The sequence below is a fragment of the Staurois parvus genome, unplaced genomic scaffold (assembly GCF_062004578.1).
Source record: "Staurois parvus isolate SC_StPar_1 unplaced genomic scaffold, SC_StPar_1.0 ptg000039l, whole genome shotgun sequence".
Taxonomy (NCBI): Eukaryota; Metazoa; Chordata; class Amphibia; order Anura; family Ranidae; genus Staurois; species Staurois parvus.
Genome location: NW_028317835.1, coordinates 2068885 through 2094681, shown reverse-complemented (window position 1 = coordinate 2094681; position 25797 = coordinate 2068885). Strand labels below are relative to the sequence as shown.

The window sequence follows — 25797 nt, the reverse complement described above, 5'->3', positions numbered from 1 at the left end:
AAAATTGTCAAAAGGTAAAATATTCAAATCCCTTCTAGTTGTGTATTGATGGACATAAGCACTAAACTCAGTTCATCCGATGATTACATTCCAGTTTGCTCAGATTTTAGTTTGTTCCTTTAAAGTAACATTTTATTGTTTCCCTTCTTCTCTAGCTTGTGGGATGACATTGGGGATGTGAAACTTGCTTGTGACACCTGAAACTTCTTTAACCTCCCTAGCGGTCTGGTATTGTCCATATTTCTGTGCTCAAAGTGGTACTTTTTTGCATGGAAATATGTATTTTTTTATTGTAGGTCTGTAATTTTTAGGAATAACTCACTGAAATCTATCCGAACACGAGTCTAGTAAATATCCTGGGTAGGATAAAATTTGAAACACGAAATCATTTAATAAATAATAATTTATTATTATTATTCATTTAATAATAAACAAAATAATTTAATAAATAATCATAAAAAATAATAATATAATAATAAAATTTAATTAAATAATATAATCAAACCAAAAACACTGAAATGTGAAATAGAGCGCCAAGTTCGCACATCGCTGAGCTCAGTCGCAAAATTGTTTTCAGTGTCTGATGAGGAATTTCCCCAACAAATCATTATCACTCAATTCTGCAAGTGGTTTTGATTTACTATCGCTGTTCTCTAGCCGGTCTAAAACCGATTTTGACCTAAAGGGACACTTTTTGGACGCCATGGACGTTTCTCAGTTTCCAAGCAGAAAGAACATTAAAAATGCAGGCAGGGTGCCGGACAAAGCACTCGGGACAAAATATATGTGAAATGGTTTGATACAGGAATGGAATACTATGTGATTTTAGTGTATTTAGTGAATGTCACTTTTTTTCATTTTCAAATTTCCCGCCGTTCCATCCCCCGTACGTCCCGACGCTCGCAGGGGACGGAACCCAGATGACAGATGCTGGCATCCGCCGCAGGACATTACAGGGGACACTGCAGGAGGCACATCGTGGGAGCGCAGGACAAGGTAAGTGATCGAGGGATCCCGGAGCAACACTGCAGTGTATTCCTGAGTGTAGCTCAGGGTTACAGCTTGTGGTACTGAAACTTTACCCCAAGCTACACTGAGGAATACCGCCAGGGGGTTTAATATCGCTTTTCTTCCAGAATTTAATCTATGCTGAAATTTGTGAATCCTGTGGTGATAGATTAGCCCAACATTGACTGTAAAAGCTTTATCACATGGAGAGCATTAAAATGGCTTCTCTCCAGTGTGAATCCTCTGGTGTCTGATAAGATCTGACTTCCCTGTAAAAGCTTTATCACATTCAGAACACTGATATGGCTTCTCTCCAGTGTGAATCCTCTGGTGTCTGATAAGATTTGACTTCACTGTAAAAGCTTTATCACATTCAGAACACTGATATGGCTTCTCTCCAGTGTGAATCCTCTGGTGTATGATAAGATGTGACTTATGTTTAAAAGCTTTATCACAGTTAGAACACTTATATGGCTTCTCTCCAGTGTGAATCATCTGGTGTGTGATAAGATCTGACTTCTGAGTAAAAGCTTTTTCACATTCAGAACACTGATATAGCTTCTCTCCAGTGTGTACAATCTGGTGTATGATAAGATGTGACTTCCTTTTAAAACCTTTGTCACATTCAGAACATGGATATGGCTTCTCTCCAGTGTGAATCATCTGGTGTGTGAGAAGACTTGACTTCTGTGTAAAAGTTTTATCACATTCAGAACACTGATATGGCTTCTCTCCAGTGTGAATCATCTGGTGTCTGATAAGATTTGACTTCTGAGTAAAAGCTTTATCACATTTAGAACACTGATATGGCTTCTCTCCAGTGTGAATGCTCAGGTGTATTTTAAGCTTCCTCTTGGTTGTAAAGGTTTTGCCACATTCAGAACACTGATATGGCTTCTCTCCAGTGTGAATCATCTGGTGTCTGATAAGATCTGACTTCTGAGTAAAAGCTTTATCACATTCAGAACACTGATATGACTTCTCTCCAGTGTGAATCCTCTGGTGTCTGATAAGATCTGACTTCTGTGTAAAAGCTTTATCACATTCAGAACACTGAGATGACTTCTCTCCAGTGTGAACAATCTGGTGTCTGATAAGATTTGACTTCACTGTAAAAGCTTTATCACATTCAGAACACTGATATGGCTTCTCTCCAGTGTGAACAATCTGGTGTACGATAAGATATGACTTCTGTTTAAAAGCTTTATCACATTTAAAACACTGATATGGCTTCTCTCCAGTGTGAACTCTTTGGTGTACTATAAGGTGTCCCTTGCGTCTAAAGGTTTTGTCACATTTAGAACAATGATATGACTTCCCTCCATTGTGAACCTTCTGGTGTCTGATATATTTTCTCTCCATTGTAAAATCTCCAAACAAGAAGTAGTTTGAAATGACTCCTCTTATGTATACTGGGGTTGGACTTTATTGTAAAGCCATTGTCACTTCCAGAACACTGAAATTACTTTTCTCCTGCTGGATCAATGTGGAAGAGGATCCAAACCATGACGACTTTTAGAACACAGATATGACTTGTATCCCGTGTGAATCCTCCAGTGAGCTGCAATAAAGACTTTCAGTCAATTAAGACACCCATATGTCTTGTTTTCCATGTGACTCAGCTGTATTCATGAAGACCAACATGACCGAAAACTTGGTTCATCAATCCACCTGTACAAAAAAAAATTAGAATGCTACATAAAGTATTTTTCTTTTTTTAATATTCATTACTAAATATATCTTATGAATAGAAAGAATATGTACAGCATTATCTACAGTAATTTTTTTTAATCAAATAGATTTTATTAAGAAGGTTTCTAAGTGCGCACAGTATTCCCAACATTCAGCCCAGACAATGGAGTCATACATTCTCACGTATAGGCAGTTGTGGCACTGTTACAGATCATACAGAACAATAACTTGCTTTGTCTACTGTGGTGTCTGCGGTGTCTGTTGTCGGTGTTCGGACAGGGAAGCGGTATTCTAATGAAAGTAGTTAAGCGCAGTCTGGGGTCATTTCCGTTACATCCCCAAAAAGACTTGCAGCTGGAATTGCAGCCAAAGGGGGTCCTACAAAGTACTGACTCCAGGGGGCCGAATACAAATGCCGCCACACTTTTCACAGGTTTATTGGTCACAAATGTTGGAAACCATTTCTCATTTTCCTTCAACTTCACAATTATGTGCCACTTTGTGTCGGTCTATCACATCCAATCCCAATAAATACATTGTAACATGACAACACGGGGGGGCATTTCAAGGCACTGTAATGTGTATTGCTATCATGTAAAGGACCAATAGCCTCCTATATGATGGCATATAGGTGACAGGTTCTCTTTGTGAAGATTCCCGGGGTCTATTAGACTCTGGATGTCTCCTGTCTGTTCCACTGCAGATGATGGAACACAGACCGCCTTCCATCAGCTGCTTCCCCGGCACTGATCCCGGAGAATGACAGCTCCAGTCCAGGAAGTGATGTCATCCACGTCATACATGTCACTTCCTGGTCTGTGTACAGGAGGTCCACTGAGCTCCCGCCACCCTTCCCAGTGACACCCACCATGACAGCACCGGGCTCTGCTGTCCCGCATGGTGTCATGGGGGGAGGGGCACATCTCAGTGGTGGGAATGATAGGTGGCTTCACAGCCACTTGTATCACTTCCACATGACAGCCAACATTCGGATTTACTAAAGTCCTCACACTCCCGGCTGTATAGCGGTGGGCACTGTGGGGAAAAAACACGTCTGCAGCATTGTTAACAATCCAAATCTCCAGCAAGTGGCTGCAGATTCAAATATAACCGCCCCCCATCCTGACACCCTAGGATGGTTGCCTGAGCTGCCTTATGCTGGGCGTGGAGCCAGGTGCACAGTCATTGATAATAAAGTGGTATGTGGGTGGAGCCAGGTGCACAGTCATTGGTAGAGAGAAAACAGGTGGCGCACACACCTAGTGCATTATCCAAGGTTTATTGTAGGAATTAAATCATAAAAACATACTCACAGACGAAGCATGTATCTAAAAAGCATAGAAAAATGACAATGGCCACAACGGCGGGCAAGGTGTTCTCACTGTCAGTGCGGTCAAATATCTAACGCGTTTCGGGGACGAATCCCTTTCCTCAGAGCTGATGACCAACCTGTATGGAGGTCAAGTAGTAAATAACCAGGGCTAGATGCCTTGGGAGCAAAGCTCCACCTCCTCTACTTGTTATAAGATGAGGGGTTGGAGGGGGTTATTTAAAGTGCAATCTTGTGTAGTTTTTATAAACGCATATACATACATATATACACATGCATATACACATATACAAAGAGATATGCATGCACTAAGAAACAAAGCAAATAAAAAATTATTAAATTATTATTAAAAATACATGAATATAGCACCTGCAAATGTAAATAAATAGAAAACATTTTTTTAAAATAAAATATATAAAAAATAATAATGTATATGAAAATAATCATAGTAGTAACACTGGCAATGATGATAAAAATAGTAATATTAGTAAACATCATAAAAATAAAAGTAGTAAGACTAGTGGATAGTGGATGATTATCAGTTCAAAGTAATGAGTGTGGCTGTAGACCATATATATCTCTTCAAACGTGAAGCTCTGAGCAAACTCTCAGCACTGTGTGAGTGCTGTGTAGTGATATTGGACTGTTGTAGGGGAAAAAAAAAAAAAATTGGGAACATTAGAAAACATAAAATAAAGAGTGTGTGTGGGTAAATGAATGGCCTTTAGGAGGCAATGGTTAAGTGAATGGATGAGACATATGAATATGGTGTAGATACCTCTGATGCTGATGTATGATGAATGGAAAGTAAAGTAAGAGCCTCGCTGTTGATGCCTGAGTGGGATGGTGTGGGAGTGTGCTTGTATACCTGTGGGGAAATGGCTGCTGGAATGCAAACCACAAGACAGGAAGTAAACTCCGGATGACTCATGCCTGGTATCTCTGGAACAAAACATGAACAGGTGCAGTGATTGCAAGGCTCCTCCCAGGGGGGAGGGAAGAAGGGAACTGAGTCAGCATAGCCATGTGGAGGATGGCTGGAGGGGGTGAATGTGGTGTTGTGGTGATATGTTCTATAATGGAAATTGACCTATGGAAGTGGCAGACTTTGGGGGCAAGGAAAAAAGGGGGGGGAAAGGGAACCAAGAGGGCAAATATGTTTGTAATGAATATTGAAAATGTAATGATCAACATGTCAGAACTGAGGGGAGGAGGAGGGAAGGGGGATACAGACATGTGGTGAGTATTGTATGATGTATGGAGTGTGGCAAAAATAGGGGGGGGGTCATTGGTAATTGAGTGGTATGTGGGTGGAGCCAGGTGCACAGTCATTGATAATAAAGTGGTATGTGGGTGGAGTCAGGTGCACAGTCATTGGTAATAAATCGGTATGTGGGTGGAGCCAGGTGCACAGTCATTGATAATAAAGTGGTATGTGGGTGGAGCCAGGTGCACGGCCATTGGTAATTGAATAGTATGTGGGTAGAGCCAGGTGCACAGTCATTGATAATAAAGTGGTATGTGGGTGGAGCCAGGTACACAGTCATTGGTAATTGAGTAGTATGTGGGTGGAGCCAGGTGCACAGTCATTGATAAAGTGGTATGTGGATGGAGCCAAGCGCACAGTCATTGATAATAGAGTGGTATGTGGGTGGAGCCAGGTGCACAGTCATTGGTAATTGAGTAGTATGTGGGTGGAGCCAGGTGCACAGTCATTGATAAAGTGGTATGTGGGTGGAGCTAGGCGCACAGTCATTGATAATAGAGTGGTGTGTGGGTGAAGCCAGGCGCACAGTCATTGATAATAAAGTGGTATGTGGATAGAGCCAGGTGCACAGTCATTGGTAATTAAGTAATGTGTGGGTGGAGCCAGGTGCACAGTCATTAAGTGGTATATGGGTGGAGCCAGGTGATTGGCCATTGGTAGAGCGGTATGTGGGTGGAGCCAGGTACACGGTCATTGGTAGTTGAGCGGTATATGGATGGAGCCACCCACGTCCCCCATACAGGTCCCTCACCTCCGGGTCCTGGTGGGGGAACTGCTGATCCAGCTCTGCAATTCCCCCCCTGAGATCACCTCTCCTCTGCCGTCCCCCCGAGATGACATCATCCTCTTCTCTATTCTGAGAGGACCCCACTGGAGCCCATCCAATAGGAAGTGTCTGTGTCAGGCAGGCACCAATGTGGTCACCCAAAGAAGGACCCAAACCAGGAAGTAAACAATAGCAGACTCGGGGTGGTCATGTGATCACAGATACAGGAAAGTATAAAAGGACTTTTACATTAGAGAGGTATTGTTTTCTTTAATAGACTGGTCAGATAGAGGGGGAGGAGTTTATCATGGGGGAGGAGTTTATTCAGGGGAGGGGCTGTAAAATATGACTTTACTTGGAAGATGATGTTTATTAACCACTTCCTGACCGCGCTCTAAATGAAAGATGGCTGCAGTGCGGCTCTCTCATTCTGGGAGGATATCCGTGGACGTCCCCCCAGAACAACGCCCCCCACATGGCCCCCTGGGGTCCTTCTGACACAGCTGATCGCAGATTGTGGGGAAAAGCCAATCACAGCTCATCACTTGCCAGTTATTGACATTCCTTTCCTTCTGTGCTGGCACAGCTGCCTATCAGTGACACCTCATCAATGCTCATCAGTGACACCGAGAAATGACCTATTTGCAACATTTCATGACACAAACTAAGAAAACCTTTTTTCCCAACATTTTCAGTCTGAGTCCCACTTCATGTACCTTTGTTATATATCCCCTCTACTCCTCCTCTTCATATTACTATCCTGTGTTCCCAAAATCTCATCTCTTTACCCCTCTGCTCCACCCCAAAACTTGTACATCTCCCCCTCACTGCTACCATCTCCCTACTACTGCTCTCATCACCTCCTGCTGATACTTCACTCTCCTGCTGACCCAAACACCAGGACTGGAAGGCATGTGCGCTCATGTACATCCCGCTCCCATCTTACTTTCCTCACCCTTCTTCTTCTCTTCACCTCTGGGGATATCTCCTCAAACCCTGGTCCTCACTATTTCACCCCCACACCAGGCACCCTCCTTCTCCTAACCTCTGGGGATATCTCCCCAAACCCTGGTCCTCCACTATCTCACCCCCGCACCAGGCACCCTCCTTCTCCTAACCTCTGGGGATATCTCCTCAAACCCTGGTCCTCCACTATTTCACCCCCACACCAGGCACCCTCCTTCTCCTAACCTCTGGGGATATCTCCCCAAACCCTGGTCCTCCGCTATTTCACCCCCACACCAGGCACCCTCCTTCTCCTAACCTCTGGGGATATCTCCCCAAACCCTGGTCCTCCACTATCTCACCCCCACACCAGGCACCATCCTTCTCCTAACCTCTGGGGATATTTCCCCAAACCCTGGTCCTCCAGTATCTCACCCCCACACCAGGCACCATCCTTCTCCTAACCTCTGGGGATATCTCCTCAAACCCTGGTCCTCCACTATTTCACCCCCACACCAGGCACCCTCCTTCTCCTAACCTCTGGGGATATCTACCCAAACCCTGGTCCTCCACTATTTCACCCCCACACCAGGCACCCTCCTTCTCCTAACCTCTGGGGATATCTCCCCAAACCCTGGTCCTCCAGTATCTCACCCCCACACCAGGTGTCCTCTTTCCTCCGGGAATAGCTGCAATCCCCCCAATTTAATATCAGTCCCCGTGCTCCCAAAACCACCCTCCATTTTTCATGTGCGCTCTGGAATGCCCGCTCTGCCTGTAATAAGCTCACCTCTGTCCATGACCTTTTTGTCTCCCGCTCCCTTAACCTACTAGTAATTACAAAAACCTGGCTTCAAGCAGCAGATTCTACTTCCCCCGCAGCACTTTCCTATGGAGGCCTCTTCTGGACCCACTCACCCAGACCCAGTGGTTGGAAAGGTCGTGGAGTTGGTTTGTTTCTATCCCCATTGAGCACCTTTCAAGTCCTCCCTAACGCTCTCTCTCTATCCTTCTCTTCTTTCGAGACTCACTGCATCCGGCTGTTTTCTCCCATTTCTCTGAGGATTGCAGTGATCTATCGGCCTCCTGGACCTGTGTCCCACTTTCTTGATGATTTCTCCACCTGGCTCCCCTACTTTCTCTCCTCTGAAATATCCACCATCATTCTCGGAAATTTTACAATCCCTATTAATGTGAACAACCCGGCTACATCCCAACTCTTCAACCTAACCTCATCTTTTGCATTAGCACAATGTATACCGTCCTCCACTCACTCTGATGGGAATACATTAGACCTTGTTTTCTCTCATCTTTGCACTCTCTACAACCTCACAAACACCCCCTTTCCTCTCTCTGATCACAATCTCATCACCTTCACAGTGTCCTCGTCTTCAAACACTTATCCCTCCAAGCAGCCAACAATTACCCGCAGAAACCTTCACAACTTGAACCCGGCTCCTTTCCACTCTGCAACTGACCGCCTCTATGACAGAATCTCTCCACTGTCCTGCCCTGACCTGGCCACTGCTGTCTACAACAGTTCACTTTCATCCACATTAAACTCACTTGCTCCTCTAACAACACGAAGCATCAGGCCCCGCCCATTACAACCTTGGCAGACTGACGACACCAGAAATCTTAAACGACATAGTCGTGTGCTGGAGCGAATGTGGCATAAAACCAAATCTCACCAAGCATTCACCCGATATAAATCTGCTTTCTTAACATACAATTCCTCCCTCCATGCTGCCAGACAAGCCTACTTTGTCACTCTTATTAATACCTTGTCATCCAGTCCTCGTCGTCTCTTCTCTACTTTTAACCCTCTACTTTCTCCACCTCCACCCAGTACCTCACTCACTGCTCACGAGATTGCAAATCATTTCAAAAACAAGATTGATGCAATTCATAGGGGCATCTTCACTGCACAGACATCCATCCTACTTAGCATACCTTATACTAAACCTCCCTCAACACTTTCCTCTTTTGACCTTGCTACTACCGAAGAGGTCACTAAGGTTTTTTCAGAAGCCCGTCTCACTACCTGCCCCCTTGGATCCTGTCCCCTCACAACTACTACGGTCACCTTCTTCTTCCATCGTATGCTCCCTCACTCACATCTTCAATCTCTCCCTCTCTACTGGTGCCTTCCCCTCACCTCTAAAGCATGCACACATCACTCCCATACTTAAATAGCCCTCCCTGGACCCCACCAACCTGAACAACTTAAGACCCATCTCCCTACTCTCATTTACATCTATACTCTTAGAACTCTTAGTCTACAATCACCTGAGCTCCCACCTCACCGAAAACAACCTTCTTGACCCTTTACAGTCTGGCTTTCGCTCACTACACTCCACTGAAATTGCCCTACTAAAACGCCCTAATGATCTACTAACTGCTAAAACCAATGGCCACTACTCCATACTCATCCCAACCAATGGCCACTACTCCGTACTCATCCCAACCAATGGCCACTACTCCGTACTCATCCCAACCAATGGCCACTACTCCGTACTCATCCCAACCAATGGCCACTACTCCGTACTCATCCCAACCAATGGCCACTACTCCGTACTCATCCCAACCAATGGCCACTACTCCGTACTCATCCCAACCAATGGCCACTACTCCGTACTCATCCCAACCAATGGCCACTACTCCGTACTCATCCCAACCAATGGCCACTACTCCGTACTCATCCCAACCAATGGCCACTACTCCGTACTCATCCCAACCAATGGCCACTTCTCTGTACTCATCCCAACCAATTTCCACTACTCCGTACTCTTACTACATGACCTCTCTGCAGCTTCTGATATGATTGACCATCCCCTCCTCCTCAAAAAAACTCCACTCTCTTGGCCTCCGAGACGCTGCTCTTTCCTGGTTCTCCTCCTACAGCGCTCCTTCAGCATTACCTATAATGCTTCCTCATCCTCTCCACTCCCTCTCTCTGTAGGGGTCCCTCAAGGTTCTGTCCTTGGACCCCTTCTCTTCTCCATCTACACCACCTCCCTTGGTCACTTGATAAACTCCCATGGCTTTAAGTACTATCTCTACGCTGATGACACACAAATCTATCTTTCTACCCCTCACCTCACTCCTGCAGTCTCCTCCTCACCTCACCCCTTCAGTCTCCTCTCGCATTACTAACCTACTAAGTGACATATCGGCATGGATGTCACTCCACTTCCTCAAACTCAATCTTTCCAAAACTGAGCTTTTAGTATTCCCCCCAGCCCGTGCCCCTCCCCTGACTTCTCCATCAAGATCAATAACAGGATTACTAGGTGTAATCCTAGACACCCACCTGTCCTTTCAGTCCCAAATCCAATCACTGTCCATATCTTGTAGACTTCACCTCCACAACATCTCCAAGATATGGCCGTTCCTAACCACGGAAACCACTAAGCAACTTATTCACTCCCTTGTTATATCTCGCCTTGACTATTGTAACTCCCTCCTCATTGGCCAACCTCATTGCAGGCTATCCCCTCTTCAGTCTATCATGAATGCAGCTACCAGACTTATCCACCTTACTAACCATTCTGTATCTGCCACCCCTCTCTGCCAATCCCTTCACTGGCCTCCATTCAGTGTCCTCCACCCCTCTCTGCCAATCCCTCCACTGGCTTCCCATTGCCCAACGGATAAAATTCAAAACATTAACAATAACATATAAAGCCATTTATAACTCCACCCCAAATTACATCACCAATCTTGTCTCTAAATAATACCCAAACCGTACTCTCCACTCCTCTCACGACCTCCTGCTCTCTAGCTCCCTTGTCTCCTCCTCCCATGCTCGTCTCCAGGACTTCTTCAGAGCTTCTCCTATCCTCTGGAACTCTCTACACCAATTTATCAGACTATCGCCTACTCTGCTCACTTTTAGGCGATCTCTGAAAAACGATCATGTGACAGGTCCGAGAAGACTACGGGGCTATTCACAAAGCGCAACGCTTCTCGCACATGTGCAGTGGGCAGTCGGCTGTGAAGCCACATGATGTCACATCCGGGTGTCCACACTAAGGATGCCGGCGCCGGGGAGAGTGCCCATGCGCGACCGGCGGGACGGACCTGTCCCGATGAGGCTCCGTCTCCCCGTCGGGTGACAGTGCCGAGGAGCAGCGGGTCCCGGCCCGCAATACAGCCTGGGGGGGATCAGATCCCCGAAGCAACCCTCCCAGGGTCTGATCCACCCTGGTCTACGGCGGATCCTCCGCAGCAGGTCGGAGAAATCCAACAGGGGACTTGTTGAGGCTGAGAAGAGAGAGCAGGGGGGCTGAGATCAGCATAACAGCCCCCCCTGACAAGCAGCAAAATGGTTAAGGGGGCACCCCAGCACCAGGTCCCCCCTTCAACCAAAACAATCAAAGAGTCCCTGGCAAAGGCCTCCACAAAGATGGCCACCCCCCCAGCTCATGGAAGCAAGCAGGCGGCAGGGGCATATGCAGCCCTGCAGGATCCACAGCCCAGCCATCCCTGCACGTCTGAGGGTGAGTCTGACACTGAGACAGATGTCCCTGCACAAGCCCTGACGCCTGACCTTACACCCCCTGACCTATTGTCATGCTTTGAAAAAATGCTACACAAAGCTTTGAAGCAAACCTCAGACCGCATCACTGCCACGCTATCTAGGGAAATCCGTGAACTAGGACAACGCACTCTAGAACAGAGAGTAGACGGTCTTGACGCCTCGCTTCAGACACATACGGATGACCTTGATCTCCTGCGTGATGAAAACGCAACACTATTGACACGACTGGAGGACTTTGAAAACCGAGCACGGTGCTCATACCTACGTATCCGTGGCCTTCCGGAAACGATCGTCGATGTCCAATCAATGGTAACAGCTCTGTTCCAAGAGCTTGCCCCAGCTATCCCAATCGAAAGATTAGAATTGGATAGTGTTCACAGGGCGTTAGCATCATGACGCGCGGATGGTCCGCCACGTGACATTATAGCCAAGCTCCACTTTTTAAGTACCAAGGAGCAACTCCTACAAGCTGCCCGTAACGCAGAATCTCTACAGTTCCAGGGACATACCTACCAATTATTCCAAGATCTATGCCCCACAACTATCTCCAAGCGCAGGGCTATGAAACCTCACCTACAAGTACTTCAACAACACGCTATACCATATAGGTGGAGCTTCCCCTTTGCAGTGCGATTCCGATACCAGACCCGAGATTACACCTGCAAGACTCCAGAGGACCTTTTAGACACCTTGCAGATCCTACAACTACATCCCCCAGCGACGCCTTCAGAAAGCGCCAAGCGGAGGTCCACATCCTGCTCGCCGCGGAAGTCCTTCCCCGCATGTACAACTGAAGGTCAACTCAGCCTCCACAAAAGAGGGCGTCTTTCGTCTCCGGGCCTATCTTCACAAGATACCATGGACTGAACGCTTATCTTTTTTTTTCCTTTTTTTGCCACATACACCAAACGGTGTTCTTTTTTGACTATCATTGCGGTTAACACCATTGATATCCTTTCTCCCTCTACCTGTTAAATTTTGGTTGCCCCGCAACCTGGGGATTGTTCTGCACCCCCCCTCCTGTGCTCCATTTTAGCTTATATTTGGGAGCCTAGGCTTTGGCAGCATGCGATGCCACACCCCTACACCCAAGATGTCTCACTAGTACTGCTAGTGCCATCTGAGTCTGGGACACCCTGATTTTCTCAGATTTTTATTTTTTATTTTTATATATACACCTGTTTTTTCTACCGGGACCTCGCCACCATTTATTAATCACATTGCTGTCATCCTCATGGTCCGCGTACCTGCACACTCCACCCTAGCCCCTGTGTTATTAGTTATTTAATAACACTTGGACTACTATTGCTCCCTAGACCACCCTGATCCAGGGTGTCCTTGGGAACCCACCTTTTAGGCCTCAAATGGCCTCCTACACCCCTTCTTTCATGTTACCTCTCTCATACCGTACCCCTCCTCCCTCCCCCCAACATGACTCCATGACTTTGCACAACATACTCCGCAACGTTCTCATCCCCCACAGTAATCGTCAGGCTCCATCCCGGGCAGTAGTGCCATGCTCTCCAAACCACTATGCACTTTCCCCATGGGCTCGTTAAATATTCTTACCCTGAATGTACAGGGCCTTAATGTTCCACAGAAACGTAATAAGGCTTTCCGAACCTTTGCTACACTTAAAGCTCACGTGGTCTGTCTACAGGAAACACACTTCACTCCCAACTCCACCCCTAAGTTTTTTGGCCCTCGATATCCTCAGGTCTATACAGCCTCTGCCACCACCAAACGCAGGGGGGTACTGATTGCCTTCCATTGCACAACACCTTTCACGCTATGCACCGAAATCAAAGACCTGGAGGGTCGTTACCTCCTGTTAGTAGGGCAACTCCTAGACGTAGATGTTACCATTGTTGCATACTATGCCCCAAACCAAGACCCCTTACCATTCCTTTCCCACATACTCTCGGTTATAGACCACCATAAGCGCGGAACTCTAATTGTTAACGGAGACTCTAACAGTGTAATATATCCCTTTCGCGACAAATCTCCTCAACCATCCCCTGTCCCTGCCTCTAAACAAACCTTCCAAGCCATACTACAATGTTATTCTTTGATAGATACATGGCGGGAACTCAACCCGACTAAACGCCAATACACCTTCTATTCTCACCCCCACCAGTCATTCTCCAGGATAGATCATATTTTCATTAACACCGCCTCTTCCCCTCGGCTCCTGACTTCTGAAATAATTCCAATCCCTTGGTCTGACCATTGCGCCGTATTCACGACTATGACCTCGTTAGCCCCATCCCCCGCTGAATCCTCTTGGATCATTAACGATAACCTGCTTGCAAATCCAGCTCACTGTCTAGAAATCGAAGCAGCCCTTAAAGACTATTTTTCTCTTAACCAATCGCCTCATATTTCCCCTCTCCTGTTATGGGAAGCGCATAAACTGATATTGAGAGGGTTTTGCATTAGCAAAGCATCCTTCTTAAATAAAACCAAAAGACAACAACGTCTCTCACTGGAGCAAACCTATGATCGTTACCATCAAGCCTTCCAGGCGGCTCCTACGCCTACCAACCGTGAGGCCCTGGAGCGATCTAGATTGGCTCTAGATCTCTTTCTCACAGATCAAGCGGAACTCTCACTCCGTAGATCTAGGCACAAATATTATACTAGGGCAAATAAACCCAATACATTCCTGGCCCTCTCACTTTGCAGGCTCGACCAGCTCACTAGACCTATCCGGATACGCACCTCTTCTGGCAACCTCACTAGTAACCCAGAACACATTCTACAGACTTTCCATAAACACCTGTCACAGCTTTATTCTTCTTCCACACCTTTTAACCCCGCACAAGCTGATACCCTTCTAACTTCCATTTCTTTCCCGAAACTCTCAGAGTGCCAATTAGCGACACTTGAGCGACCCATTTCCCCAGCCGAAACCTTAGATGCTATTAAAAGTCTAAAACTACGTAAACGCCCAGGACCAGATGGCTTCTCAGCCACTTATTATAAAAAATTTGCTCATCTCCTCACACCTATCCTCACTAATGCTTTTAACACTTTACTATCTGGCCAAACCTTCAACCATGAAACAGTGCAAGCGAACTTATCAATGATCCCAAAGCCGAATTCCGACGATACGCAGTGGTCCAATTATAGGCCAATCTCTCTCCTCAACATTGACATCAAACTGTTAGCAAAAATCCTCTCTTCACGTCTTAACCTGTGTATTGGCTCTCTAATTCATAACGACCAAGTGGGCTTTATCCCAACTAGACAAGTGGGAGATAACATCAGACGTGCATCCCTTTTGGCAAATTTAGCCAGGTCTCGCAATATTCCCGCCTGTTTCCTGTCCTTAGATATCCGGAAAGCATTCGATACAGTCTCATGGCCATACCTCAACTATATTTTGCACCGTTTGGGTTTTGGCCCACACTTTTTAACCTTGATATTCTCACTGTATTGAGAGCCCTCGGCCAGAATTAGGTATCTGGGGCACAGGTCAGCTCAGTTTTTGATCTCTAGAGGCACAAGACAGGGCTGTCCTCTGTCCCCCTTGCTCTTTGCCCTGGCTAGAGAGCCTCTGGCCCTCTTAATCAGAGCTAACCCGGATGTTAGGGGACTCGAGATAGGGGGCACACATCATAAGTTATGTCTCTTTGCAGATGACGTCTTGCTCTTTCTCACATCTCCATTGACTTCCTCTCCTTCCCTACTCCGGCTTCTCGAGGCGTTTGGCTCGCTCTCTGGTTTAATAATAAATCCCAATAAATCAACAGCACTCAACATTTCTCTCCCCCCTATAGAGCTGATGCATCTGAAGCAGATTTTACCATTTCCTTGGTCACAGTGTCATATCCCCTTCTTAGGAATCAAACTGACTCCTAAGTTATCAGACCTTTACACAGCTAACTATCTTCCGATGCTAAACCATCTTTCTGCCCTTCTGACCAAATGGTCTTCCCTTCCCCTCGTATGGCTAGGCAGAATAGCAGTTATCAAGATGTCAATCCTCCCAAAAATCCTATATCTATTTAGAGTCCTCCCAGTCCCCCCCCCCCCCCACTACCTCCGCACACTGCAGTGTCGCATCTTTTCCTATGTATGGGGCAATACTCGTCCTCGTATACCTCGCTCCACCCTCTATCGCCCTAAGCTCAATGGAGGTCTAGGCCTACCTGACATCAGCAAATATTATCAAGCAGCGCATTTAGCCCAGTTACCTAAATATCATGCAACCTTTATAAACCCTCAATGGGTTGCCCTTGAATCGATAGAATGTGACCCCTTATCTACAGCTAACTTACTCTGGTTGAGGCCAATAGACCGCCGTTCTATAACCAATCCCATCACTTCTCACTTTTTTATGCTTATGGGACAAACTGAAAACTTGTTTTCTCCTCCAATCACTACATAATCCTATGCTCTCGTTTCTCCGAAACCCAGCTTTTCCCCCGGCCTGGCAGACACCCCTATTATTCAAAGCCTTGTCCTCTGCTAATTTGCTCCGTACACATAATTTCCTACAGAGGAATAAGTTTAAATCCTTTGCCTCGCTGCGGGAAACGCATAGCCTCCCAGCTTCCGAGATATTCAGATACTTGCAGCTACAACACTTCTACGCCCCCTACGCTACAATAACCAATCGGCCAGATGCCATGTCTCTCTTTGAACGAGCGTGTTACAAAGACCCTCATAGACGTGGGCTTATCTCCTGCTTATACTCACTCTTCACTACTTTGATTACCACGTACCCCCCTCTGTATACCCATAGGTGGGAAATGGATTTAGGTAAGAGATTTGACCCATCTGATTGGGACCACATTTGGGCTAACACAAAATCATCCTCGCAGAACATTGTAGCATTGGAAACAAATTATAAAGTTTTAACCCGCTGGTACTTGGTCCCAGCAAGAATCGCAAAATTTACCCCTAATTACTCGCCCAACTGTTTTAGAGGCTGTACGGACCCAGGAACACATTACCATATGTGGTGGGACTGCCCAGTAGCCCGAATGTTTTGGGATGAAATTTTCACCATGATATCTACACTTAGCACTATCACTCTACGACCCGACCCAACAACAGCCCTACTCATTCAATGCCCCCCTGGCATCTCCAATTCGCAATTCAAGCTCCTTATGCAAGTTATGACGGCAGCTAAGCAGGTTATAGCGAAATCCTGGAAATCCCCCACCCTAAGTATCGCGGCCGTCAAAACCAGAATAACACAAGCCATGATACATGCAAAGGTGGAAGCCACAATTCTTGACAGGATCCCTAAATTCTTGCGCATATAGAGCCCCTTGGTAGAGCGTTTCCTCCCGCCTAACTTTGACGAATCACTCCTTCTCCCTTGATTTGTGTATTGTGCGCCATGGGTATTGTCAATAGCCCTTCGTACGCAGCACGTAGGGGCTGTTGTAAACTTGATGAATGCTCATGGAGTCATCGTTGTTGTTCCTCTTCCCCTTCCCCCCCTTACACCCCTGCCTGACCCCCCTCCAAACTTCCCCCTATTTCTTTAATGCCCTTGCAAGACACTACTCTGATTGGCCAAAACAATAACGTCATTTGCTATCAACTCTTAACTACCTGTTTCTGTCAGAAATGTATAGACATTTGCACTGTGACCTTCATTCATTTTTTATGTCCTACTGCCACTTCAATGTCCAGTGTACATTAGTAATGTCTCCTTGTTTGTGTCATTCTGGTTTATTGTTAATAAAATTGTTTGAACAAGGATGCCGGCGCCGGGGAGAGAAGACGGTAAGTGAAACCAGCGGTGATGAGGACACCGCTGGACCGAGGAGCAGCATCTGCTGCAGAGAGCAACCGAGCGGCCGGCCTGGTATCCTAACGCTGCGACGGGAGGAATACAGGGCCGGCCGCTCCATATTCCCTCAATAAGCAAAAAATACGGAACTTACAATTTATAAACAAATGTATTTCTTAGTTTCTGGGATAAAACTTAGTAAATAAATAATCTTTCTTCATAAATTTAGGCCAAAACAGATTCTGCGATATTTGGTAAAATCGCCCAAATCAGTGTATTTATTCTGTGTGAAAGTCATAGAGACTACAGACCATGGGATGGATCTGGGAATGGATCAGTCCTGATGTACTGATGGTCCATCTCATTTCTTGGGGCCCTAAAATGTCGGGACGGCACAAATCCCCCCAAATGTCAGGACGGTACAAATCCCCCCCAAATGTCAGGACGGCACAAATCCCACCCAAATGTCAGGACGGCACAAATCCCCCCAAATGTCAGGATGGCACAAATCCCCCCAAATGTCAGGATGGTACAAATCCCCCCCAATGTAAGGACGGTACAAATCCCCCCCAAATGTCAGGACGGTACAAATCCCCCCAAATGTCAGGACGGCACAAATCCCCCCAAATATTAGGACAGTACAAATTCCCTCAAATGACCTTTTGGAGGTTGTAATTTTTGTCTCAATTATTTGGAAAATGAAGAAATTAAAGGATTAAAAAAAATAAATGCACATCTTTTGAAGGCAGAAAAATGTGCAATTATTATTATTTTTCCCTGGGATCCTGGAAAGCATTGCACCCCCGATCAGCAGGTGGCAGATCCCATGCAGGACTCCTGCATACTGTCAGTGTAAACCGTCTGCTAATACCTGGTACTCGCAGGCAGTTACACACCGACAGGAGAGACAATGAACTTTCTAGAGCACTCAGCAGCTCCCTGGTAGTTCATTGAGAACTAGAAGTCAGCAGCCGCAAGGGCTGTCAGTAATTGTAGTTCTCCCATTCACAGGATGATGTCAGAACCCTGCATGGATGCCGTTTTCTTAGACCAGTGACAGCGATTTCGGGGAGAAGATACCCGGTTTGCCATTACTAGAGGCAGCAGAATGGGGAGCAGCTGCAGGAGTGGGAACATGTTACACCCTAAAAACGGGTGGAACATGCAACAGGCTCTCAAATGTGAACTTATCCTTTAAATACAAATTTTCTTTTCACAAAGGTATCATTTTCGCAAGTTATTTCTCACACACAGCATAGACATACTTACACTGACACCCCAAAACACATTCTGCTATGTCTCCTGAGTATGGGGATATCACATGTGTGAGACTTTTCACAGCCTAGATGCATAGAGGGGTCCAAAATCCAAGGAACACATTGCGGTTTTCAGGGAGCATAAATTACACATCTACACTAATTTCATGACTACCAATCACATATTTGGCTGCCCAGAGCACCAGGACAGTGGAAACTCTCACAAAATGACCCCATTTTGGAAAGCAAAAACTTTAGCAGTCCCTGTACCTATAAGCAAAGCAAGCTAAAGCAGGTGTTGAGGTGGTGATACAATGCTTCCTCACTTCCCGTCAAATGCTCTCTGAAAAGCCATCATAGGAATCACAGAGCTAGACAACTCTCTGTCTGTCAGGGCTCCGGGTATGACCAGAGCTATGTGACTGACGCAGGGAAACGCAGGCTTCAGATATGTTATAAACAATATAATTTATTAATACTAACAATACAAAATGCAGTGCAATACTAAAACATAACACAGTGCAAACGAACCAAACCAAACCACCCACAGATAACAATACATACAATGCAAGCGTCGTCAGGCAGGCCGGGTCAATAACAATCAGGCAGGTAGGAACAGGAGGAGCAGGCAGAGAGTAGTCAGGTCACGAGCCGGGTACAGCAACTAACGGGCAGGTAGGTACAGGGGGTCAGGCAGAGAATGGTCGGGGTCACAAGCCAGGGATCAAACAGGAGAAGTCCGCAGAGGTCCGGATTAGGCAGGGTCGGCAGCGAGTCAGTCAGGCAGGAACAGGAACAGGAACAGGAATGCAGGTAACAAGATACAGGGGCCCATAGAAAAACACACACCAAGGCACAGACTGCAGGTCTGGCCATCCCTCAAATACACCTGCAATCAGCCTCAGGTGTTTTGGCTGACTGCAGGGTTGAGTCTCTGATTGCTGAGAGCACCCGCTGGCCAGCCCTGGTACTGCAGCCCACAAGGCAGGTGAGTCCCACCATTATTGGCAAGTCCATTCCTGACAGTAACCCCCCCCCTCAAGGAGCGGCCTCAGGACGCTCCAAACAGTCCTAGTTGGGCAAAATGTTCCACCGCCCGGGTCTGGTAACTGGCGGGATATCAAAGACCGGCATATCGGGCAGGACTCCGGGCAGCGGCACATCGGGCTGGACTCCGGGCAGCGGCACATCGGGCTGGACTCCGGGCAGCGGCACATCGGGCTGGACTCCGGGCAGCGGCACATCGGGCTGGACTCCGGGCAGCGGCACATCGGGCTGGACTCCGGGCAGCGGCACAGGGCCCCCAGGAGGAGCGGCAGGCACAGGGCCCCCAGGCGGGGCAGCGGGCACTGGGCCCCCAGGCGGGGCAGCGGGCGCCGGACCCCCAGGAGGGGCGGCAGGCACCGGGCCCCCAGGCGGAGTGGCGGGCACCAGTTCATCAGGCACGACAGTGGGTTCCGAGTCAACTGGCATGACCGCGGGCACTGGGTCAGACATTGGATCGTCTGGCTCAACAGCGGGCATCGGGTCACCAGGCATCAGGTCATTTGGCTCGACAGCGGGCACCGCGTCATCTGGCAAGGCAGTGGGCACCGAGTCACCAGGCCCGGCAGTGGGCTCTGAGTCAATTGGCACGACAGCGGGCACCGGGTCATCAGGTACCGGATCGTCTGGCTCGACAGCAGGCACCGGGTCATCTGGCGCTAGATCGTCTGGCTCGACAGCGGACATCGGGTCACCAGGCATGACAGCGGGCACTGGGTCATCAGGCATTGGATTGTCTGGCTCGACAGCGGGCATCGGGTCACCAGGTATGACAGCGGGCACTGGGTCACCAGGCATCAGGTCTTTTGGCTCACCAACGGGCACCGCGTCATCTGGCAAGGCAGTGGGCACCGAGTCACCAGGCACGACAGTGGGCTCCGAGTCAACTGGCATGACCGCGGGCACTGGGTCAGACACCGGATCGTCTGGCTCGACAGCGGGCATCGGGTCACCAGGCATCAGGTCATTTGGCTCGACAGCGGGCATCAGGTCACCAGGCATGACAGCAGGCACTGGGTCATCAGGTACCGGATCGTCTGGATCGACAGCGTGCACCGGGTCATCAGGCATTGGATCGTCTGGCTTGACAGCGGGCATCGGGTCACCAGGCATGACAGCGGGCACCGGGTCATCAGGTACCGGATCGTCTGGATCGACAGCGGGCACCGGGTCATCTTGCGTTGGATTGTCTGGCTCGACAGCGGGCATCGGGTCACCAGGCATGACAGCGGGCACTGGGTCATCAGGCATTGGATCGTCTGGCTTGACAGCGGGCATCGGGTCACCAGGCATCAGGTCATTTGGCTTGACAGCGGGCACCGCGTCATCTGGCAAGGCAGTGGGCACCGAGTCACCAGGCACGACAGTGGGCTCTGAGTCAATTGGCACGACAGCGGGCACCGGGTCATCAGGTACCGGATCGTCTGGCTCGACAGCGGGCATTGGGTCACCAGGCATGACAGCGGGCACTGGGTCATCAGGCATTGGATCGTCTGGCTCAACAGCAGGCATCGGGTCACCAGGCATGACAGCGGGCACTGGGTCATCAGGCATTGGATCGTCTGGCTCGACAGCGGGCATCGGGTCACCAGGCATGACAGCGGGCACCGGGTCATCAGGTACCGGATCGTCTGGATCGACTGCGGGCACCAAGTCATCTGGCAAGACAGTGGGCTCCGAGTCACCTGGCATAATAGGATCATCAGGCTGGATCAGTCATCAGGCTGGGTAGAGGCATCAGGCTGGGTAAAGACATCAGGCTGAATTGTGGGCACCAAGGCACCAGGCTGAACCACGGAAGGCAGGTTCTCAGACGGCAGGCTCACCGGTTTGGATACTGGCAGCATGGTACTGGTTGGAAAGAATTTTCGCTTTTTTTCTGGTTTTAACTACTGGGGCACTGCAAGTAAACGCAGGTCTGCAAACGAATGGAGCAGCTGAGGACAGAGAAGAGCTGGAAGATGGAACAGAGGAGGGAGCAGTTGCTACAGAGGACTTCTTTACAGGGTTAAAGAAAGGATAGGTGCAGCGAGTGAGAGCAGAGGACTGGTATGTGGTAGTTAGCAGAGTATACTGGGCCGTCATTGGGGGTGCTGTCGGGGATGTAGGAAGAGTGCCTTGAGCGGAGGAATGACGTTGTAAGCTGACTGAGGCTGGGTGCAACAAGTCTGTCCATGTCTGCAGTAGGGGTTGAACAAAGCTCAGCTTACACAAAGCCTGTCTGGTCAATGACTGCACTGCGTTTATACAATCCCTTAGTATCGGTATGTACAGGAGAGGAGTACGGAGGTATGACAGTGATGGGTATGTACAGGAGAGGAGTGTGGGAGGTATGACAGTGATGGGTATGTACAGGAGAGGAGTACGGAGGTATGACAGTGATCGGTATGTACAGGAGAGGAGTACGGAGGTGTGACAGTGATGGGTACGTACAGGAGAGGAGTACGGAGGTATGACAGTGATGGGTATGTACAGGAGAGGAGTACGGAGGTATGACAGTGATGGGTATGTACAGGAGAGGAGTACGGAGGTATGACAGTGATGGGTATGTACAGGAGAGGAGTACGGAGGTATGACAGTGATGGGTATGTACAGGAGAGGAGTACGGAGGTATGACAGTGATGGGTACGTACAGGAGAGGAGTACGGAGGTATGACAGTGATGGGTACGTACAGGAGAGGAGTACGGAGGTATGACAGTGATGGGTATGTACAGGAGAGGAGTACGGAGGTATGACAGTGATGGGTATGTACAGGAGAGGAGTGTGGGAGGTATGACAGTGATGGGTATTTACAGGAGAGGAGTACGGAGGTAGGACAGTGATCGGTACGTACAGGAGAGGAGTACGGAGGTATGACAGTGATGGGTACGTACAGGAGAGGAGTACGGAGGTATGACAGTGATCGGTATGTACAGGAGAGGAGTACGGAGGTATGACAGTGATGGGTATGTACAGGAGAGGAGTGCGGAGGTATGACAGTGATCGGTATGTACAGGAGAGGAGTACGTAGGTATGACAGTGATGGGTATGTACAGGAGAGGAGTACGGAGGTATGACAGTGATGGGTACGTACAGGAGAGGAGTACGGAGGTATGACAGTGATGGGTACGTACAGGAGAGGAGTACGGAGGTATGACAGTGATGGGTACGTACAGGAGAGGAGTACGGAGGTATGACAGTGATGGGTATGTACAGGAGAGGAGTACGGAGGTATGACAGTGATGGGTATGTACAGGAGAGGAGTACGGAGGTATGACAGTGATGGGTATGTACAGGAGAGGAGTACGGAGGTATGACCGTTCCCAGGGAGGAGTATCTCAGGAAGGGTCTATACTCCACCATAACTCTGGTTCTCGGAGTGTCAGGTCCCAGCGTGTTCTCCTGGTGTCTCTCCTGTTATTCTGTCTCGGACACATCAGAGGAACATGGTGGGAGATCGGCCTGAATGTCCTTCCTAGGAGGGAATACCGGAGCCATTCTGAGGCCCAAATGATGGCCGGCAATGAGGAGGAAACCAACACTGAGAAGTAGATGCTGAGATATATACAGCACGGGGCAGCACAGTGGCTGAGTGGTTAGCACTTCCACCTGGCAGTACTCGGGTTGTTGGTTCAAATCCCAACCATGGCACCACCTGCCTGGAGTTTGCATGTTCTCCCTGTGCCTGTGTGGGTTTCCTCCAGGTACTCCATTTTCCTCCCACACTACAAAGACATGCTGGGAGGTGAATTGTCTCCTAAGTTGTCCCTAGTATGTGTATGTATGAATGTGAGTTAGGGCCCTTAGATTGTACGCTCCTCGGGGGCGGGGACTGATGGGAATGTACAATATAGATGTAAACTGACGGCGCTGTATAAGTACCTGGAATAAATAATAATAATACACCCAGATCATCGATGACGAGGAGGAAGGTTCGGTCACAGATGATTGGTCCGTCTATAGCAGGGACAGGAGCCGGGACCAGGAATAGGAGATCCACCTGACTTACCCGTGTGCTCTGACATGGAGAAGATCCCATGCTGGCCCTATGGTGGCCGTGTGTTCAGGATGGAGACCGACAATCACAGGATCCTCTGGAAGCCGATCTAAAATGGCTGAAAGGAAGAAAGTGTTCCCCGGACAGGAAGTCCCGGACAGGAAGTGACACCAGACAGGAAGTGACTCCAGACAGATTTATACAGAGGCTGCAGTATGGAGAGCAGACACTAGATGGTGCTGGTCCAAAAAAAGCTGACTAGTATAAAACAACAGGGAAAATAACCTGAAAAGCAAAAGACGATGGCGGCTCGTAATCTTCCTATTTAGCAGCTTGACATCTTTGTCCCACTCTACATGTTACATCACATCACGTGACTTCCTCAGGAGTTGGCCATTGTACGTACAGCAGCCTATATATACCATTATATTCCCTAATAAACTAATCGGGCGCCATTATGTTGTAGCCTGTCTGTCCATTATTTGGCGGCCATTTTCCCTTGGTCTAAAATAGTGTTTTTACATTACAGTGCAGTGGATTAGATCTCCCTCCTCCATTTTGTTGTAGCCCACCTGTCCCTCCTCGGGCGGCCATTTTCCCTTAGTCTAATACAATGCTCTCGCAGTTATACACATCACATTGCAGTGGATTAGATCTCCCTCCTCCATTTTGTTGTAGCCCTCCTGTCCCTCCTCCAGCGGCCATTTTCCCTTAGTCTGATATGAATGCTGGCACATTTTGTCCCCTGATATTAGACATTAGCCGGGTGATTGTATACACACAGCGGGCAGATCTCAATCAATGTCACCCACTAGTCTATACTGTCACGGGGTTGGCCAGCCAATCATGTGGCTCCTATTCTGTCCTTCCAATGACCATTCCTAGTACATAGGACTCATCTTCCATACTACATTCATGATACAACAAGATGGAAACTCCCAATATACAGAGAAAATCTCCCATAAAATACATAGAAATCACATCTGCCCTAAAGGGCCATAAACATAAGAAGATTGCCCCCGACGCCCCCAGATTCATCTACAATACTAGCCAAGGTGTCATTGGTCCCCCTAATACACGGACAGTACCTGTTTCATGTACAGGAATGAAGACAACACAAGCTGCTGGTGTGAGGAATCATGTTGTACAACAGAACTGCATCCAGGTCAGCATAGAACAGGAAGCAGGAAGTAGAAGGCCATGCAATATTCCCGGATACAAGTCGGGTCACAGGATTTGTACAATGACTCTATAACGTCTCCCTTTTTTACATTCCATTCAAACCTTGTAAACAATGAAACTAAAACAGATCCTGAACAGTCTTGAACATGGCGTGCTGTGTGACTGGTAGATACACTACAGATTGAGTCCATCTGGTGGTCTGGAAACTCGACCACTACGCAAGGCCACAGGGATTTTCCTGGGGAAATCCGTTCAGCTCCAGAAGGTGTTGATAAGGAGCGACCCTCTTTCCTGGCTGGTGTGTTTGGCAGAGAAGAACTTGTCGGGATATGTGGCTGCATTATGTCATCCTCATTGTATCCCGATATGACAGCGGAGTTCTCTCTGCTTTGAGTATATGGTCCAGTAGGACTCGGGGCATTGAGCACCTCAGGAGGATCACGTGCAGGATGCTCATAGGCTTGTGCGGTGAATCGTTCTGCCCTTCGCAGGTCCACTCGATTGTGGCGGTAAAGACTGCCTTCTACATCCACAAGATATGATCGAGGAGCAACCCTCTGAACACAGGAACCTAGTCTCCAGCGAACGGTCCTGTCACCTGGAAGCGGCTTCATGCGGATTGGCTCTCCAATGCTTAGTTCAGGTAAGTCTTTAGCAGACACATCGTATGACAGTTTGGCAATCTGTTTCCTCCGCTGCAGTTTTGCCGGGACACCTGTAACCACACAAGGATCAAGTAATTTGTTGGCCACAGGCAATGAAGTCTTCAGTCTCCTAGACATCAAGCGCTGTGCAGGACTACTGTCCATGCCTTCAGATGGGGTGTTCCTCCAATGTAGAATGGCCTTCCACGGATCAGTACCATCAAACTTGGCCTTCTTACAAAGATTCTTCACTATCTTGACAGCCGATTCCGCTTTGACATTGGCTTGCGGGTTCCTCGGGGATGAGGTAACATGCTCAAACCCCAATCTGTAGAGAACCGTCTGAATTGCTCACATGCAAATTGAGGTCCATTATCCGAGATGACTCTAT

At 48.1% G+C, this 25797-nt stretch overlaps 1 protein-coding gene and 1 pseudogene across 1 annotated transcript in view; one reads left to right on the top strand and one right to left on the bottom strand.

The window, feature by feature from the left end:
• The window catches only part of LOC149470551 (uncharacterized), a 75735-nt gene extending 73115 nt beyond the window's left edge, over nt 1-2620 (bottom strand). The window contains exon 1 of the mRNA XM_089662581.1: nt 1274-2620. Within this exon, the coding sequence (XP_089518707.1) occupies nt 1274-2370 (1097 nt within the window). The 5' untranslated portion in view covers nt 2371-2620. The remainder of the gene's footprint in view (nt 1-1273) is intronic.
• The window catches only part of LOC149470550 (uncharacterized), a 263673-nt pseudogene that overhangs the window by 122963 nt on the left and 114913 nt on the right, over nt 1-25797 (top strand).